The sequence below is a fragment of the Eubalaena glacialis genome, chromosome 4 (genome assembly GCF_028564815.1).
Source record: "Eubalaena glacialis isolate mEubGla1 chromosome 4, mEubGla1.1.hap2.+ XY, whole genome shotgun sequence".
In the NCBI taxonomy this organism is placed as follows: Eukaryota; Metazoa; Chordata; class Mammalia; order Artiodactyla; family Balaenidae; genus Eubalaena; species Eubalaena glacialis.
In genome coordinates this window covers 77,561,356-77,582,727 of record NC_083719.1, presented here as the reverse complement: position 1 = coordinate 77,582,727, position 21,372 = coordinate 77,561,356, and the positions used below count along the sequence as shown (strand labels likewise).

Here is a 21,372-nt window from a genome sequence, read left to right as displayed (position 1 = left end):
TGCTCCAGCCATGGAAACTACCTGTGGTTCCCAGAAAACAGCAATCACCAAAAATTACATTTTCATTAATGCAAGTTTCTCAATATATTAATTTCTTTCAAAAAGCATTAGAGTGAACACATGAAAAAGTTATAATGGACTCCGGGGAAGGGGACTGGGGGATGAGGAGAACTTTTTCTTTTCTTTCCCCCTTTTTTCCATCTGCAAGTATTAATTTTACAATTAAAAAAAAAATTACTCCCTAGGAGAAAGACAAGCAGGTTCTGTCACTGGAGAGACATCTAGCTATTTTATTGCTACCATATTAAACAGGATAAAACTGACCTCAAAGTGTTTGTGTGCCTTTGAAAGTATTTAATGGATGCTGTGGGAAACTTGCTAAATAATTTATAATTTCAACAGCAAACTCATTGAAAAGAAAAGCCAAACACTTCTTTCATGGTTCTCTGACATATCATTAAAGACATTTTTTTCTTTTAACATGTAAACATTTTGGTTTTTCAAAATTAGTCTTAAATTCTGAACTGTGAGATTCTAAGTTTAAACATAAAAATCTGTAGTACTAAATGAAGTCTCTAACTTATCTGGTTTATTCATATTATGATTCACAGTTACTAGAGTCTACTCACTAGTTCAACCAACACTTACAGAGAAGCCTCCATGCTGAAGGCACTGTGCTGATATGCTCTCTAGGAGTGGTTATTTATGCATTTTCCAAGCCAATATTCACTGAACAATGGATTTAATACCTACCATCACATTCTACTCCAATACATATATTTTTAATCCACTTAAATCTGCATGCTGCGACTGTATTTTTCACAACCATTAATTTTTATTTTAACTTATAAAACTAAAAACAACCCAAATGAAAAAAAGGGAAATCTTAACATCAATCATTTCAACTGAAGGCTACCCAAATCTCTGATGTTAAATAATACTTTTTTCTTTATTTGCAAACTTTTATAAACTTGTCATCAATCTCCAATTCTGAAGTCTAAAAACAGATCATAAATGTTTCTCCAGACACATTCCAGAGAAGGATCGACCTCAACCTAATAATTCAACAGCACATGATCCCAAGTAGAAAAAGAAAATTAAAGAAGAGAGAAATCTGGGACTTCCCTGGTGGCGCCGTGGTTAAGAATCCACCTGCCAATGCAGGGGACACGGGTTCAAGCCCTGGTCTGGGAAGATCCCAAATGCCACGAAGCAACTAAGCCCATGTGTCACAACTACTGAGCCTGAGCTCTAGAGCCCACGAGCCATAACTACTGAAGCCCGTGCGCCTAGAGCCCGTGCTCCGCAACAAGTGAAGCCACCGCAATGAGAAGCCCGCGCACCACAACGAAGAGTAGCCCCCGCTCATCACAACTAGAGAAAGCCCGCGCGCAGCAACGAAGACCCAACGCAGCCATAAATAAATAAATAAATAAATAATTTTTTTAAAAAAGAGAGAAATCTTCAGAAAATGTATATTTAGATGCTTACTTTAAAAATCATTTTACATCCGTTCTTTTCCACTCTTATATAGGACACTTAGATGTGAGACCTTCAGTTCATCTGCTAAAATAACTCATAAAAAGTCTAATCTTTAGAATATACATACTGCTCAGTTTTTAAAAGGACAAGAAGAAAAACAATTGATAAGCTGAATCTTACAAAGAGCACAGTAAATAAAAGAAGTAAAGTCTAAAATAATCATAGCCAAAGTTGATCAGATCTCAGCTTGAACTAACTTTAGACTAACTTTAGCAACTGTTTCTAGTTGCTAAACTGACTGCAATGACCATGCTAACTTCTCTCCTCAATTCCCCCCAAAATCTGGGTCAAACAAACAAAAAAAATGAATAAGTAGCTAAAGACACTTATTTTCATATATACTTGAAGTATTTTATTTCTTTAAAGTTAAACTGGACAATAAATTCTTGTATTTTCACATTTTGGAGTTTTTAAAAAATAAAATACTAACATAGCTGCTCAATAGGAAAAGAGATTATTGTTTTTACAAGTAGATTTAAAACCAAGGCAAGGAAACTTGTAAAGAGACAGAAAGCTTGGACCAATTCCTATCGATAAAGCAAAATACTACTTCATGTATAATCGTCACCTCAGATGGTAGGAAGAAGAGAAATGTAAAACCAACCAGTATACCTGAGACCACAGGCCATACTTCATTTCAAAAGCTTATGAGAATGTGCCAGAACCATTTGACAAGATACCTGAATAAATGAAGCGCAGAATGTCCGATAAACAAGAACAGAAGAGGGCATCTTTAACAATGACTCGTAAAGGTGGGTTGCCTGGAGACTCCTGGCTAGCACCTGGAAACGCAGGATCTCTGTTTATAGCAAAGAGATCCTGGGTAGTTCGGATGATACTGGAATCCTGAATGTCAGCAGGACTCTTCACATTGAAAAGCAGCATGAAAACATGGCTGACGGCACAGAGAACGATCTTGTGGGCCTCAGCCACTTCCTTTAAATCTGGGTTGTAAAATACCACATCCACACATTGGCAGCAGAACAGCAAGTTATTTAGGTCAGCGTTATAATGTGATGCTTCAGCCTTCAAGACAGGCATTTTTTCTGTTTCAAAGAAGAAAAAAAATAAATAATAAATTATTCTTTAGGTCTATGGGCCCCCATCATTTCCGGTTTATTTTAAACACAACAAAACAATATTTTTTAGTATTATTAGGTTCAACTATATGAAGTTGCCAATATTTGGCCATTTTTGACCTATAAAACAGCATTTTCTGTATAGCTTAATCTAATTATAAATACATATAAACTAATTATCCAGGGATTAAAACAGACACACAGAAATACTGTATTTACTTTGTGTAGTGCAAATGAAAAATGTACTAATGCCATAAAGAGCATTTCTCACTATGTGTGTCCCAAAGTAAAATTTTTCTCCAAATACTGAATTTTAGTATGTTGGTTGTCATCATCCTTTACTTTCACCTGATAAAAAAATTCAAAGAAATTACTGAATAAGTTCTGAAGAACCCAACCTCACATCTGAAGTTGTTTTCTTTCTGGGACTAGAAATGGAGGTGGAGGGATAAATTGTTAAAACTGCAGCCTTTCAAAGCTAGGGCTCAGAGTCTTAGACTCTATTGTTTGAAACCATCGTGAACATTTTATTCTGATGCTAAAATTTTTTTTTTCCTCCTAGTAAAACACTATGCTTCCCGAGAAACAGCTCCTTCCCCTCAGCACACCTCAGGGAGACTGCTGTCTAGGCTCCCTGAGTTCCAAGAGGGGATGTTACCTTCCATTTCCTAGTGTGATTGCTAACAAAATTAGATTAGCCTCCATCAATGCAGGACCTCCACACAGAGGACCACACCCTAGGCCCTCATCATAGGTCCTACTTGTGAACTCTCTGCAACAGCTGCGCTCAGGACAGTGTGATCTGTGAAGGGTTGCTTGAAGGTTATGCAACCATCTAAACAAGTGCAATTCAAACTTCTTCAGGAATAAAAATTCTTTATTCTAAAGCAAAACTCCTGTCTACAAAATGGACAACAACAAGGTAGGTTGGGGGCCAGGCTCTTTCTGCACTGTACCCTACCCAGCCTCCTCTCCACTGCCAGAGGCACCTTACAGACCCTGAAAGTCTGAGAACAGTTTGAAAACCACGTGCCCCAGAGCCCAGGATCTGTGCTTAGAACAAGTCAGCACCAGAACAAACGTGTACCCAGACTGGGTTATGTTCAGTGTGAACCCAGACTGGACCCTGGGTTACAATCAGTGCAATTCCACAGCTCTCCCATTGGAAGGGGTACAAGAGACAGCCTTGGGGAAGCTGAGGCTGTACTGCTGACAGGACACTCCTGAAGGCCCTGCCCACTATCCCACCTAGCGTCCCCAAATGAAGACCCACAGGAGAAATTCCTTTTAGTGCTAAATGACATGAAATGCTTTGCTTTCTCTGAGGAACTGGTATGTTTTCTCTTCTTGATTAATAAGAACTAAGAAATTATCTGTCAATATTATTTATTTGGCTATTCCCCACTCCTCTTCTCATCCAGAAAGTACTTAAGGCTCCAGTGTTTGCTACGTAACAGACCATGTCGCCCCTTTCACTGTGCACACCACTAAGTGCAAAGTCAATTTAACGGTCTATGTATCCACATTTTTTAAAACTTGGAATTGACTTCCTGTACAAATCTATACTTTCCTGGTTTGTTAACTTACATTCATTCATTCCACAAATATTTATCAAGTACCTTTTTAAAATAATATCCATAATTAATTGATCTGAATAGAGTACTAGTCTACCATTGCTATCACAAAATTATGCAATAAATTCTGATAACAGTTGATGTAATTTTATTTATTTTTACTATTGTCTTCGAACCTTGTATTATGAACATTTTCAAACATTCAAAAAAGTTGAAAGAATGATACAATGAGCACACATATATCTTGCCCTTAAATTCTATAATTATTAATATTTTGTCATTTTTGGCTTTATCTCTAGATTTTCTCTCTCCCTCTCTCCCTCACGAACCATTTAAAAGTAAGTTGCAATCATCAGGATAGTTCAGTTCTAAATACTTTCACATTTATCCCCTAAAAATAAGGACATTCTTCTATTAACCACAATACTATTATCGTACATAAGAAAGTTAACAGTAATTCCATAATATCATCTAATTTCCTGTCCATATTGAAATTTTACCCAACTGTCCCAAGAACATCTTTTAGATGTTTTTATTGAACCAGGATCCACTCAAGTTTCATGCATTACATTTGGTTATTTCTCATTAGACTATAATCTAGAACAGCTCTCTACCACACACACTATTTTTAAGAATCCACAGGCTCAAGTTTTTAAGACAACAGTCCTCAAAATGTGGTCCAGGTACCACCTGCTTCTGAATCATCTGGGAAGCTTATTTAAAAATCAGATTCAGGCTCCATCCCAGATTTACTGAATTAAAATGCCAAATGAGTCCTGAACACACTCAAAATTGAGAACAACTGCTATGACTTGTGAAATGATCTACAATAAATATCAACTGAATGTCTAGACATTGGCTAATAAATGCACCTGGTTGTTCAAGCTGAGGTGGTCTAATTCCGTGAAACGAGTTGCTCATTTTCCTTTTCTTCATTTTTTCACTTGTCTTCTGATTTAAGGCTTGAATCATAAAATACTCCAACTAAAACATGAATCAAATTTTAATTAAAGCTCCAATGAAATGATGTATCTAACATGATTATTCGTACCCCAAACCACATCTGCCAAGTATTTTTAATGCCAGTACCAACTACATGTATGCTTTAGCAAACACTTTTAAACAATTTGTTTTATTAAAAAAAAAAAAATCTTTCAAGCAGAACAGATTGTGCCTTGTCTAAACATAAATAAACTATCAATCAAGCAGGAACTGTATTTTCTCTTGAATAATCAAGAAAGCCAAGCAGTACAACTGTGTGACTGCCAATAACCATCTCATGGGCAACCACAGCAACTAATACTAGAGAAATTCAAGGCAAGAACAGATCTGGCTCTATGTCACATATACCCATATCAACTAGGAAAGTTCACACGCACTCTACTTCTTTTCCTGAATAAGTTAGTTTGAAATACATCATTTATTTTATAAATTAAAAATCCTTTGTATGGAAACACAAAAGACCCCGAATAGCCAAAACAATCTTGAGAACGAAAAATGGAGCTGGAGGAATCAGGCTCCCTGACTTCAGACTATATTACAAAGCTACAGTAATCAAGACAGTTTGGTACTGGCACAAAAACAGAAATATAGATCAATGGAACAGGATAGAAAGCCCAGAGATAAACCCACGCACATATGGTCACCTTATCTTTGATAAAGGAGGCAAGCATATACAGTGGAGAAAAGACAGCCTCTTCAATAAGTGGTGCTGGGAAAATTGGACAGGTACATGTAAAAGTATGAAATTAGAACACTCCCTGACACCATACACAAAAATAAACTCAAAATGGATTAAAGACCTAAGTGTAAGGCCAGACACTATCAAACTCTTAGAGGAAAACATAGGCAGAACACTCTATGACATACATCATAGCAAGATCCTTTTTGACCCACCTCCTAGAGAAATGGAAATAAAAACAAAAATAAACAAGTGGGACCTAATGAAACTTAAAAGCTTTTGCACAGCAAAGGAAAACATAAACAAGATGAAAAGATAACCCTCAGAATGGGAGAAAATATTTGCAAATGAAGCAACTGACAAAGGATTAATCTCCAAGATTTACAAGCAGCTCATGCAGCTCAATAACAAAAAAACAAACAACCCAATCCAAAAATGGGCAGAAGACCTAAACAGACATTTCTCCAAAGAAGATATACAGATTGCCAACAGACACATGAAAGAATGCTCAACATCATTAATCATTAGAGAAATGCAAATCAAAACTACAATGAGGTATCATCTCACACCGGTCAGAATGGCCATCATCAAAAAATCTAGAAACAATAAATGCTGGAGAGGGTGTGGAGAAAAGGGAACACTCTTGCACTGTTGGTGGGAATGTAAATTGATACAGCCACTATGCAGAACAGTATGGAGGTTCCTTAAAAAACTAAAAATAGAACCACCATACGACCCAGCAATCCCACTACTGGGCATATACCCTGAGAAAACCATAATTCAAAAAGAGTCATGTTCCAAAATGTTCATTGCAGCTCTATTTACAATAGCCAGGACATGGAAGCAACCTAAGTGTCCATCATCGGATGAATGGATAAAGAAGATGTGGCACATATATACAATGGAATATTACTCAGCCATAAAAAGAAATGAAATGGAGGTATTTGTAATGAGGTGGATGGAGTTAGAGTCTGTCATACAGAGTGAAGTAAGTCAGAAAGAGAAAAAGAAATATAGTATGCTAACACATATATATGGAATCTAAGGGAAAAAAAAAAAAAAAGGTCATGAAGAACCTAGTGGCAAGACGGGAATAAAGACACAGACCTACTAGAGAATGGACTTGAGGATATGGAGAGGGGGAGGGGTGAGATGTGACAGGGTGAGAGAGTGTCATGGACATATATACACTACCAAATGTAAAATAGATAGCTAGTGGGAAGCAGCCGCATAGCACAGGGAGATCAGCTCGGTGCTTTGTGACCACCTAGAGGGGTGGGATAGGGAGGGTGGGAGGGAGGGAGATGCAAGAGGGAAGAGATATGGGAACATATGTATATGTATAACTGATTCACTTTGTTATAAAGCAGAAACTAACACACCATTGTAAAGCAATTATACTTCAATAAAGATGTTTAAAAAAACAAATTATATCATAAAAATTAAATAAATAAATAAATAAAAGTTTAGAATATTCCATAATCTTCCAAAAAAAAAAAAAATCTTAACCACATGCACTTACATAGCTCCAGGTGTATGAGGCCTGGGGCAAAAGTACAAATGGAGGTCCACATACCACATACCTAAATATTTAAGTGTTGTAAATCAAGAAAATAAACCGTTATGTAAAATATATTCTGTCCTCCTGCTTTGACCAGTATGTCATCATTAAAGCCTGGAAGGCCAGGTTCAGATTTAAATTCTTAGAGTCCTCGGAGTTTCATGCAGCACAGGGAGAGCTGGCCCCTAACTCCTGGGACCCAAGACCACCCCTCCTCTTCTCTCCCGCTCCTCCACCCCACACCTCCTCACCTGAGCAGGTTGGTGCATACAGGCGGACATCCACACCTATACAACCAAGCTCCATCCACTGTGCCCTCCCCCACTCTCCATATGCAGTCACCCCTCAGCCACCACTCAGGACTAGGGGTGCAAACACCGGCTATGCAGTCCACCTTCAGGAGGACAGACCCAGGAAAGAGGCCTGTACAGATCTGGGAAACAGATTCAGAGCCAGGTGGTCAGAGAATTCTGGGGTCCTGGGTTTGGGAGCATGGTCGCAGCACTGTTCCACAGAACTCTCTGCTCTGTTTTGATGGAAATGTCCTATAACATCTGTGCTAATCATCGGAACAGTAGCCACTAGCTACATGTAGCTATCGAGTACCTGAAATGTAGATAGTGCACCTGAGGAACCGAATTATTTTTTAATTAATTTAAATATAAACAGCCACGTGTGGCTAGTGGCTACCACATGGATGATGCAGCTCAGGAAGGGAGCTACTAGCTGTAGTGGGCACATCCCCATGGCTCCATCAACTCGTGCCCTATGGGAAGGGGTGCAACTGGAGGAGGACCAGATAAGGCTTTCTAGAGCTCCAGGGCACATGCCACCCTTGCCCAGGTCTGAGGGTAACACTGCACAGCTCTTCCTCCCCGACTCTTAAACACAAGATAGTAAAATGCTCCTTTCACTCTGACATTATCACTCCATCCATATTCCTGCAAACACCATTGTTTCTTACACTCAAGATCCCAGTTGTACTTTACTATTCAAGAGTCTAAAACGAGATCTTTCTCATCTTATTTTCATATTCTCATTAAGTCTTAAGTTAGCGAAAAAAGAAACCGCCAAGTTTTTCTCCTGACTTTGACCACATCTTCAATTCTCATCATGCCTCCAACACTAGGTGTTAGGAACAAAGAGAAACAATGAGAGAAAAGAAGAGAAAGTGGGAGTTGGGAAATGGGAAGAGTGATCCTGAGAATTTCAGGGTCAGGAACCTGGAAAGGGGAACCAGGAGACCAAAGGCCCCCAAGAGCTCCATCTTCTCCAACAAATGAAACCAAACTATCTTCCCCGACACACACACAACTCCCTAGGAATTTCAGGGAAATGTAAAATTCCTAGAACAAACTAAGATTTTTTTAAGCCACTACAATATAATCAGCTTGACAGAAAAATTATATTTCACCCCTCTTTACCTTTCTACCCACTGCTCATCACTAAACAAATAAGACAGAAGATTCTCACAGTCATTGATAACATCAATTGTGAGTGTATCTTCCTTAATGCTATATTATTGTTTCTTTACATTACTGAATGAATAATAGCCATTTATAGTTGACAGAAATCAGAACTATTATATTGGGTTCTTATTTTATCTTTGGTTCTTATTTGGAGTTGAGTATCTCTAGAACAAATGAAATTTCTCTGGTCATCTGTAGACACCTCAACATTTCGACATGAATATATGCAATGAATAGTCTGGCATACTGGATAAAGTACTTGATGAAGAGCTAGGAACTGATGGAGAAGTCCAAAGTGCTCCCGCTTAATGTAGGGTTTACTTTGGTTTAAGCCTCTTGTCAATGTTTACTAGATTTGTCTGTTGAAAGGAGTCACTCCTTAGAGGGTTGGAAAGATAGTTCCAAAGTCAGTAGTACTTAAATGATACAACTCCACAGGTATTCTCCAAGGGCCACTCAGTCCTAGTGTCGTAGGGTAGGTGCTGTGGGCTAAGGTGGGCCTCAAAATGCCTGCAGGACCCAATGGATGCCTCTGCAACAGAGCAACAGGCCCTGGCTCCCCACCACCTGTCCAACAAGAAGCCATTTGTACAAGTAGTTCCTCTGGATATTTTTGAGCTACAGCAAAATCAGGAGTATATGAAATCTTGCCGAAGCACACATAGTGAAGAAAAATCATTCTCCTCAAGTAGTACACAGAAATGAAGGAGAACTTTCAGACCCTGCTGGTTCAGGTTGCCAGGCTCATCAAGCTGTGTAAAGATTACTAAATCTTTTCACTAAAAGTGACAAAATGTCAGTTGCTGAACAGACATCACGGGTTTGTGTAAAGTGTCATCAAATGGAAAATTCAAAATATCGTATTAGACAACAGAAAATGTTTCATTTGGAGAGAGAAGTAAAATTAGAGTTTTACTCTGACAAAACCTTTTTTGTATTTGCTCCTGTTTTATTTCACAAGGTTAAAACTAATCCTGCTTTTAAAACTAAAGTTCTAATTGAGGCTCTGGAAAACAGCTAAAGAGCCAACCTGACAAATGACTCTAATTTATGTGACTGGAATTTCCACTTACCACTCCTCCAAAATATTTTCCTATGTAGAAGTCATCAAGGCTGTGCAGTTCCAGATAGGTGGCTCCTAGTTCTTTAGCAAGTTGGATCCCTTCCGTCGTACTGACACAGCTCCCTCTGTCTGAGGTACACAGTGGGCATGTGCAAGGTAACTCTTCTGAGAAAATGAATATGAGGAACAAAGACTTTTGAAATTAAACATGAAAAAATGTACCTAGACAACCTGGACATTAAACAGCAAATTAAGAGCTCATGCCAGAATCACGGTTCAGGGCCATTTAGTATATCCACTATTCACTAGACTCTGAATAAGAAGTGTCAGTGATAACAGCAAGGTCCCTAAAATAAACAAGCTTTAAATGCAAGAAGAATGAATAGGATCTTAGAAAACAGAAGAATTTTTAAGTAGGTGAATGAATATTACCGAGGCTATTATAGTAATTAGACCAATCAGCCCGTAATGCCAGGCCTGCTTCCTTTTATACAACCTTGACATCCTGAATATCAATACAAAATCAACAACCTGACTGCCCATAGAAACCATGGATTGGCGCTTTTTTTTTTTGTAATAAACTTTAAATATATTCACTAAGTTTGAATAGATCTTATACTTTTATTTTAATAGAATCCTCAACTTGACCTCAATCTCTAAGGCTGCAAAATTGCCAGTCTTTATAAATTTCATATGAAGTACGTTCTTATTCATCCAAACATTTCAATTATTGAACTCTAAAGCATTCAACTGCAGAGATCAAATTCAGTCACTTTTTATCTTCTGCTTCAAAATTAAAAAATTAAAAACTGAAGGAATAAAAAGTAATTACTCAAAATGTGAACTGTCCCAAGAGTCATGGCTGTACCATGTACAGACCTATGGCTGGGAAGGTTGTACATCAACCCATCTCTAAGGACACACCTTCATAACGCTAAAAATGTATGTTCAACTCCATATTCGTCAGCCAGCTTTGTTTTGTTTCATGCTACATCATCAGACATGTCATTGTTCAAAAGGCAGCCAAGTCAAAAGGGGGTAAATCCGTTTCTAAAAGAGCATGTTGTTGTTGTAGGCTGGCTTCCCTGAGAAGCAGACTCTGAGATGGAGACTGGTGTGCTGGAGGTTTACTGGGGGGTGATCTTGGGAACGTCTCTTCTCAAGGGTGCAGGAAGCAGGACTGGGCAGAGGAAGAATTCGAACTGCAATGCTGTTGCAACAGAGACCTGAGCCATTCAATAGGGGCCTCTGGAGCTTAGATGGCCCTTTAGAGTGGTTCCCCATACAAAGCTGGGCCTTTGTATCCCTACATCAGCCAGTAATTAAAGGAGGGCTGCCCTGTGGAGGGAGCAAAACCTTGGGCAAGCGGCTTCTATCAGCACAGGGATAATGCCTGGAAAGGGACTCAGCTGTTCACCATCAGCGGCCTAAAGACCAGGTAACTGAGGGAGTAAGTACAGTGGTCCTGAAAGGGCATTTAGGCTACTCCCCGCCACAGCATACACAACAAATGTCCTACCAATGAACTGCACAGAGATGGAGCACATGTATGTACACATGGCGTGCACGCTAAGGATATTCAGTGCACGTGCATACTATATATGTAACATGCATGTGTGCACATACACATACGACTTAGATAATTTAGCTTCACTGAAAGCATTTTGAGCTCAGAAACCATGTATTCACGTTCTCATTTTGCAGAGGGGGAAGCTGAAGCTCAGAGAGGTTAACTGACTTGTCCAAGTCCCCTTGTGTGTTAGAGATGGAGAAACAATAAAACTGTTACTTGCTCTACCTGATAAAGAGCCATCAAAAGATAAGATAAAAATTTAGTTTGAGTAAAAAATTATTAATTCCAAAGATGTGGTGATTTAAAAATGAAGCTTGGTTTCTCTAAATTATACAACAAATCCTAATCTGAGTTCTTGCATTTACTTTTTCTAAGATCATTTTTGGTTCAGAACAAATAAAGTTACCAACACAATTTAGCCTATCTTGAAAAATAACACATTGGTATTTCACATTCTTTACAAAGCCTTCATAAACAGTGCCTTTGATTTTCTGAAGACAGAGGTCTTCTTATGACTACAAAGCTCTCCTTATGCTGATGGAATGGGGTGGGTAGGCAGATCATCTTATTAAACTTTATTTCTGGACAAAAATAAAGTCAGTAGTGTTTTGAGTGAAAAATTAAGAGAGCATAATGTAAAATAATGGCTAGGAAATAAACTTGGTTTCAGGGAAAATCCAGCTAGTGTCAGGTTTAACCCAGCTGAGCTGGGTTTTCCATGTGTGTAGCCACAAGCATCTTACCAACCTAGAAAGTGCCTCCTTATATCCAATCATTATATCTCCTCTACGTCACAGAAGACAATTTTTTTGTTCACTTGCACCCAAAAGGAAAAATGCCTAGTCATTACATATTAGGTAGGAGAATCAATAAAACATTATGGATTAAATAAACCTACATTTAGCATTTCATCAGGAACAATGAGAAGATCCAATATAATCTTAAATTGTGGTGCCTTCTTCAGAACTCACTCCTATGAGCCTACCTCAGAGTCCTGGAACTTCAGAATCAGTGTTATTCTTCTAGTTAACACTGTAGTCTTTTATTTTTTTTTCTTATATATTATCTTTCAAGGTGTTATCACAAAATGTCTATTTTTTTTTAAAGCAAACACAATATAACTCTGGAATTAAAATGAATGGCATCTCTTTCAAAGCAATGGATTTGAGAACTTACAGGGTGATTCTTGCAATCTTGCCAGTGCTTGAGATTCTTAGAAATCCTTTGAGGAATTCCAGCCTTGCAATGTACTAGGCTCTGTCAGAGCTCCAAAAAGAAAAGATAGGATGCCCGCTTTCAGGAACTTAAGGCTATGAATACACCTTTGTCAAGTCTGGAGAAAAATTTCTACTTTAAAGATAGATTCAGGGCTTCCCTGGTGGCGCAGTGGTTGAGAATCTGCCTGCCAATGCAGGGGACACGGGTTCGAGCCCTGGTCTGGGAAGATCCCACATGCCGCGGAGCAACTGGGCCCGTGAGCCACAACTACTGAGCCTGCGCGTCTGGAGCCTGTGCTCCGCAAGAAGAGAGGCCGCAATAGTGAGAGGCCCGCGCACCGCGATGAAGAGCGGCCCCCGCTCGCCACAACTAGAGAAAGCCCTCGCACAGAAACAAAGACCCAACACAGCCAAAAATAAATAAACAAATTAAAAAAAAAAAAAAAGATACAACAAGAGAGAAAAAGCTTTAAAAAAAAAAAGATAGATTCAATATTTAGTAAAAGCCAAAAATTTATTCAGAGCCAAGCATTAAGAAGACACACACACAGTCAAGCTTGTCAAAACATGTATAACAAAGGAAAGAGATGAGACTGATTGTGTTTGCCGAACTTGTTCTTAAAGGAGCTGGAGAGAGGAGTTACCAGAACACCTAGCACAGTTCCACAGACTGCAAGGGATTGGAGGAGGGAGGAGCAATACGTGTCCTTGAGTTGAAGAGACAGATTTAGCTTTGTAATTACTTTGTAATCACATCTTACAAGGTAAATTAATTTCAACCTGTTAGTGAAAATGATCTTTTCACTTCTGTATATCATTCATAAAGCCATTCATTCACTCACTGAACAAATGTTTTTTGAGCACCTACCACACCTCAAATAGCAGAGATACAAAGATACACAGATAAATGAAACTCATAGTCAACTGAGCCAAGACAGATACGACTGCAGACAATTATAAGTACTGGGGCTTGCTTGGTAGTGCAGTGGTTAAGAATCCGCCTGCCAATGCAGGGGACATGGGTTCAAGCCCTGGTCCGGGAAGATCCTACAAGCCGCGGAGCAACTAAGCCCGTGTGCCACAACTACTGAGCCTGCGCTCTAGATCCCACGAGCCACAACTACTGAGCCCACGTGCCACAACTACTGAAGCCCGCGCACCTAGAGCCCGAGCTCTGCAACAAGAGAAGCCACCGCAATGCGAAGTCCGAGCACCACAACAAAGAGTAGCCCCCGCTCGCCAAAATTAGAGCCCGCGTGCAGCAACGAAGACCCAACGCAGCCAAAAAAAAAAAAAAGCACTAAAATAAAGGTGTACAAAATCAGCATAGGAACAGAGGAGAAGAAATTAACTCTACCTGGGGGACTGTGGAAGGCTTCACAGAAGAGGGAACGATTTAAAGGGTAAGGATGAATTCGCTATGCAGATATGACAGGGGTTGTGCAGAGGGCCAGTCCACTCAGAGCATGACACAGTATAGCACATGCTGAGGCCTGAAGGTGAGAAAAAAGGGAAGACATCGCTTCCACTTTCAAGAGAGCAAGCTAAGCCCACACTGCAATCTCCTCTCCCTGCCAAATCACAGAAATCATGAAATAATGAGGGGGAGGGGGAAGAGGTGGGAAGGAGAAAGGAAGGAAGGAAGCAAGGGATGGGGGAGGGAGAAAGAGAGAGGAGGAAGGGAGGTGTGCACATGCAGCAGCACTCGAACATTAGGAGAGACTCTCATCAGCCCAGAAACTAGGAAAACCTGAGGGGCTGCAGGCAGTTCGCACAGGACGACCAAAGAGGGATGCTCAGGCTTGGAGGACAGGTGGGACCTCATGCGCTGCAGCAACATGTAAGTGCTCATTGCCTCACGAAGGGGGTCGAGGAGGAGACCAAGGGCAACTGAGTGGAGGTTAGCTGGAGGACGCCAGCGGAAGTAGAGAGGCCCATGGGTCCTAGAGCAGGCCAAGCCTAAGATGAGCCTGGAACATCTGTGCCAGAAAGCAAGGAAGGACTCAAATTAATTGGAGAGAGCATGAAGAGGCTCCCCTAGGCAAATTTGGGGTAACTGGAGTATCAGAAAGAATAATGAGAAGAACAGATTATAAAATATTGAATTTAAAAAACAAACCCATGAATCATAGTGACTCTTAAAGAAAGATGTGGGAGCAGAGAAAAGGGAAAGCCTTATTTACAGAAGAATGCCAAGTAATAAGTGTAGAAGGAATGATAGGAAATCACTATTTTGTAACGACAGTTATCACAACTGAAGGAATCATGCAAAATAATGGGCTTGGATTCTTTAAAAATGTCATGAAAGATACCCCACCCCCCAGAAAAAGGCTGGGTGATTGGGAACTGTTCTGAATTAAAAGAGAGCAGGGAGACTTGACAACTAAATGCAATGCATAGTTCTAAATTTCATCCTGGATTAAAAAAACAAAAAACAATAAAACCAGTTTTGGAATATGTCGAAAAATGTGAATATGGGTTATATTTTAAATAATAGTATAATAGGTAATAGTATATTCCTTGAGTGATGATTGCATTATGGTTAATAGGAAAATGACTCTGTTCTTAGATGAGACATGTTTAATTAATCAGGATTGAAGAAATCCCATAATGTTTACAATTTACTCTTAAATGGTTCAAACAAAAAAAAGTGTGTGTGTGCTCTGTGTGTGTGTGTGTTTGTATTTGTAATTTCTGGAGGTCACTGTCCTATTTTTATCAAGTTTCTTAGATTTGAAATTTTGCAAATAAAAGTTAGAAAAAAAAAGAAGAAAGTTTCTAAAGATTTTAAAGAATTGAGTACCATGATCTGACATATTCTAGAATGATTATTCTGAGAGGATTCATTTCAGAAAGAAGCCAAGCAGGAAAAGGAGACCAGAGGCTGATCTACCAGGAAGCCTAAGTTTCAAGGCCCTTCCTTGTGGGTTGTTTCCAAAGCCTTGGGAGAAACCTAGGCATTAGATTCTTTCACATGACGTATGCTTTTGTAAAATCTGCAAAATAAGATATTCTGACTATGTCTGGTTAAGACATAAGTCTCTCTCCAGTCCAGCTCACTTCACCTTGCATCAGGCAGCTCTGGAGTAGCCACGGACATTTTTAGGATCCTGCTAAGGGGAATTTAAATTTAGGTTTAGCGAGATATTATTTGTGGTTTGTAGTCACTTCCTTGTAAGTGTTTTTGAGCTGTCTTGGTGCATGAATGGCCTTCAGGAATGCTTCTTCCACCCACTGTGCAGACTAATTTGGCGTCATGACACAAAGAGGCAGAGCTGAAAGACAAACACAACAAAAACCAAAGTGCCCAGCATCACAAAGATGTGGAGAGTGAAGAAATACGGTGGAAGAAAAACTATCATTCTCTTCTCCCTATAGAAAAACTCAAAAAGTGGTTATCATGTGAAGAACTGCAAAGACTGTGAGCACAAAAAATATAAGAAAAGTTAAAGAAGTGTCAGGTTTTTTTTGTTTTTTAAATTATTTTATTTATTTATTTATTTTTGGCTGCATTGGGTCTTCGTTGCTGCCCGCGGGCTTTCTCTAGTTGTGGCAAGCGGGGGCTACTCTTCATTGCGGTGCACGGGCTTCTCATTGCGGTGGCTTCTCTTGTTGCACAGCACGGGCTCTAGGTGCGCGGGCTTCAGTAGTTGTGGCTTGTGGGCTCAGTAGCTGTGGCTCACGGGCTCTAGAGTGCAGGCTCAGTAGTTGTGGCGCACAGGCTTAGTTGCTCCGTGGTATGTGGGATCGTCCCAGACCAGGGCTCGAATCCGTGTCCCCTGCATTGGCAGGCAGATGCTTAACCACTGTGCCACCAGGGAGGCCCAGGTTTTTAAATAATAGAAACTTTTTTTAATGTCTGTCATATTTGACAGCTTTTTCGGAGTTGTAATTTCTTGTGCTTTCTTTTCACATTCTAAATAAATACTCATTTGTATACATATATGTATCTGTAATTTTGTAGTTTTTTTTCTTACAAAGGACCTCTAAAATTGTGTAAGTTTCAGATCCTGCAAATCTGGAACTGCCTCTTTAGACCAAAATGAAGGTCATTATAAGAGATAATTAAATGACTAGGAACTGAAATCCAGTGAAGATGATGAGAAAGCAATGAATTTTTTTTTGAATTTTTGAATTTTATTTATTTTTTATACAGCAGGCTCTTATTAGTTATCTATTTTATACATATTAGTGTTTATATGTCTAGGGGTATGATCCTTGGTTTGGGTCCAAGAAAGCAATGAATTTGAGGTTAATTTAAAATATAAAGTCAAAAGAGCTTCTTAGTCAACTGGATATGGGGAATAGGAACGAAAGTTGGGTTGGACGATTCTAGTTCGGGTGAATGGATAGGTTTGGCATCATTCACCAAGACAGGGAACTCAGTAGAAAGAGGAAGATGTCTGTGGAGACATGGGTCAGGAGAGAGACTGGAGCCAGAAAAACAGTCCGGGTAATCACCAGTGTCTATACAGGGGAAGCTAGGGCAACAGATTAGCAGGTCCATGGTCAGAGTAAACAGCAAGAAGAGGTGAAGCTAAAGGATGGGACCCTGGGCAACAACTACCGGATGTATTGATTTGGTATATGTGTGTAAGGGAGGATGAGGGCGCCAGGAAAGAAGAAAGAGAATTAGAACAAACAGGAAAGAAAGAGTAGCTTTATTAAGTGGAGGGAGAGGTGTATTTGAATAATTTCAAAGGGAGGATTGTTATTAAAATGTAAATTAAATTTGGTAATAGGCATATGACTGGCAGCCCTGAGTGAAAACAAACCCAGTGTAATTGTGAAAGTCAAAGTCAGACTGTAGTGAACTGAAGAATGAATGGGAAGTCAGGAAGTGCACTCAGGAAGTGTGGATGACTCGTTCAAGAATCATGACCAGCAATAAAAAGAAAGTTACGGAAGTAGAGGGGACATACGGTCAAAGAAGGGTCAGGCCTGCTTTATTCATATCTACTAATACTAAAAACATACCTACCATATGACCCAACAATCCTACTCCTAGGAAACTACCTAAGCATCACTAAAAGGAGAATACAGAAATAAATCATGGGGGACTTCCCTGGTGGCACAGTGGTTAAGAATCCGCCTGCCAATGCAGGGGACACGGGTTCGAGCCCTGGTCCGGGAAGATCCCACATGCCACAGAGCAACGAAGCCCGTGCACCACAACTACTGAGCCTGCGTTCTAGAGCTCACGAGCCACAAACTACTGAAGCCCTCATGCCACAACTACTGAAGCCCACGCACCTAGAGCCTGTGCTCCACAACAAGAGAAGCCACCGCAATGAGAAGCCCGCACACCGCAACCAAGAGTAGCCCCCACTCGCCACAACTAGAGAAAGCCCACGCACAGCAACGAAGACCCCATGCAGCCAAAAATAAAAATAAATAAATAAATTTAAAAAAAAGAAAGAAAGAAAGAAATCACGGCGTATTCATACAATGGAATAATACACAGCAATAAAAAGAACATATTACAGATAAGTTCAGCATGGACGAATCTCAAAAGTATCACGTTAACTGAAATTAGGCAGACACAAGACACTACATACTGTATAATTCCATCTGTATGAAGGTCAAGAATAGGTAAAACTAATCTATGTTGTTAGAAGTCAGAATAGCAATTATCTCTGGGGAGGGGTGTTATCAACTGGGAAGAGGCATGAGAGGCTTCTGGAGTGAGGCAAATGTTCTAGATCTTGAGATGTGTGATGGTTGCATAGCTGTATATATGTGCAAAAATGCATTAAACTGTGCTCTAAAATTAGTGAAGTCTAATGTCGTTTATTTTGCTATACTTCAATAAAAATAAAGAATGAGTAAAAATGAAATTTTAAGACACATTTACTGAGGAAATAACAACTAAGAACTATAAAATACCACCAATTCAAAGTGGATTCTGAGTTGACCCTGAGATATCTGCCAATAGTATGCACAGAAGCAACTACTGAAATTGACTGAACCAAATTAATCCATCAGCTACGGAGTCAACAATCCTCTCTCTTAGGTGGTGTTGTCAGTGTATTCAGCTCACTCATTGCTACCTACCTAAAAACGCTGCTCCCAATCCCACAACCTTATGTGAACAATCTATCCTTCCCAACTGAATAGTCCCTTAGACTGTCAAAAAGAGTTTTCCAGGGCTCAGTGTCAGCCTAATACCTCTCCTATATCAAAAAGAACAAAATTACTGACTTCCTTCACTTCTATAGAACAGCAGTTTAAAAGACAAACTGGTACCCATCAGAATCACAGCAGTAGTTTGTGATACTTTCCTTTGATGTCCCATTATCATATCCAATGAAGAAGAAATAACAGATGGCATTTAAACCCACAGCCATTTTGCTTTCAAAAAAAAAAACAAAAAAAACTGTACTAATCATTAATAAGCTTAATGCTATTCAAAATTAATACGGTACCTGCACTCTCATATAAAAGAAAAATTAAATACTTACCATTTTGTCTTGTACCAACAGCAGCAATGATTACTGGAACTGAATTTAATGCTCTTTTTATCACTGGAATATAATTATCCTTCACTTCGTGAAATGAAAACTTGTCATTTACGTTGTATTTGATCACAATGATGTCAGCACCTCCAATTAGATTTCGAGAGGTGTACCAATCACTGTCAAAAATGTCCTAAACCAAAATGTAAAGAGCAATCTTTAGTCTGCTTACCTTCAAATCCATCATGAAATAAACTGTAACATATTAGTTTAACGTTACTATATTTTAATTTTTGGAATTCATTTTTAAAATTTATTTAAAAAAAAGTAACTACGTGAAATTTAAAACGTTTGAAGTCTATCAAGTCTTTAAATTTTTTTATTTATTCATTTAGCCTGGACAACTATGTAGTAGTAAAATAGAATCTAGAGAATTCCTGAGACTCTGATGGAATAAGCAACCTCTTTCAACACCTGTACTTAAAAATAAACACTTTGTTTTAAAATTATGCCATAAACCATTAGCCAGACTCATCAAGAAAAAAAGGGAGAAGACTCAAATCAATAGAATTAGAAATGAAAAAGTAACAACTGACACTGCAGAAATACAAAGGATCATGAAAGATTACTACAAGCAGCTATATGCCAATAAAATGGACAACCTGGAAGAAATGAACAAATTCTTAGAAAAGCACAACCTTCCAAGACTGAACCAGGAAGAAATAGAAAATATAAAAAGGCCAATCACAAGCACTGAAATTGAGACTGTGATTAAAAATCTTCCAACAAACAAAAGCCCAGGACCAGATGGCTTCACAGGCGAATTCTATCAAACATTTAGAGAAGAGCTAACACCTATCCTTCTCAAACTCTTCCAAAATATAGCAGAGGGAAGAACACTCCCAAACTCATTCTACGAGGCCACCATCACCCTGATACCAAAACCAGAAAAAGATGTCACAAAAAAAGAAAACTACAGGGCAATATCACTGATGAACATAGGTGCAAAAGTCCTCAACAAAATACTAGCAAACAGAATCCAACAGCACATTAAAAGGATCATACACCATGATCAAGTGGGGTTTATCCCAGGAATGCAAGAATTCTTCAATATATGCAAATCAATCAATGTGATAAACCATATTAACAAATTAAAGGATAAAAACCATATGATCATCTCAATAGATTCAGAAAAAGCTTTCAACAAAATTCAACACCCATTTATGATAAAAACCCTCCAGAAAGTAGGCATAGAGGGAACTTACCTCAACATAATACAGGCCATATGTGACAAATCCACAGCCAGCATCGTTCTCAGAGGTGAAAAACTGAAACCATTTCCTCTAAGATCAGGAACAAGACAAGGTTGTCCACTCTCACCACTATTATTCAACATAGTTTTGGAAGTTTTAGCCACAGCAATCAGAGAAGAAAAGAAATAAAAGGAATCCATATCGGAAAAGAAGAAGTAAAGCTGTCACTGCTTGCAGATGACATGATACTATATGTAGAGAATCCCAAAGATGCTACCAGAAAACTACTAGAGCTAATCAATGAATTTGGTAAAGTAGCAGGATACAAAACTAATGCACAGAAATCTCTTGCATTCCTATACACTAAGGATGAAAAATCTGAAAGAGAAATTAAGGAAACACTCCCATTTACCATTGCAACAAAAAGAATAAAATACCTAGGAATAAACCTACCTAAAGAGACAAAAGACCTGTACTCAGAAAACTATAAGACACTGATGAAAGAAATTAAAGATGATACAGACAGATGGAGAGACATACCATGTTCTTGGACTGGAAGAATCAACATTGTGAAAATGACTATACTACCCAAAGCAATCTACAGATTCAATGCAATCCCTATCAAACTACCAATGGCATCTTTCACAGAACTAGAACAAAAAATTACACAATTGTATAGAAACACAAAAGACCCCAAATAGCCAAAGCAATCTTGAGAAAGAAAAATGGAGCTGGAGGAATCAGGCTTCTGGGCTTCAGACTATACTACAAAGCTACAGTAATCAAGACAGTGTGGTACTGGCACAAAAACAGAAATATAGATCAATGGAACAGGATAGAAAGCCCAGAGATAAACCCACGCACATATGGTCACCTTATTTTTGATAAAGGAGGTAAGAATATAC

The 21,372-nt window shown here is 38.9% G+C and overlaps 1 protein-coding gene across 1 annotated transcript in view; it reads right to left on the bottom strand.

Annotated features, from left to right (window-relative positions):
* The window catches only part of RHOBTB3 (Rho related BTB domain containing 3), a 56,226-nt gene that overhangs the window by 28,034 nt on the left and 6,820 nt on the right, over positions 1-21,372 (bottom strand). The window contains exons 3-6 of the mRNA XM_061189460.1: positions 19,221-19,407; positions 9,980-10,134; positions 5,068-5,179; positions 2,223-2,588 (exon numbers count right to left, since the gene is read on the bottom strand). Coding sequence (XP_061045443.1) covers positions 2,223-2,588; positions 5,068-5,179; positions 9,980-10,134; positions 19,221-19,407 — 820 coding nt within the window. The remainder of the gene's footprint in view (positions 1-2,222; positions 2,589-5,067; positions 5,180-9,979; positions 10,135-19,220; positions 19,408-21,372) is intronic.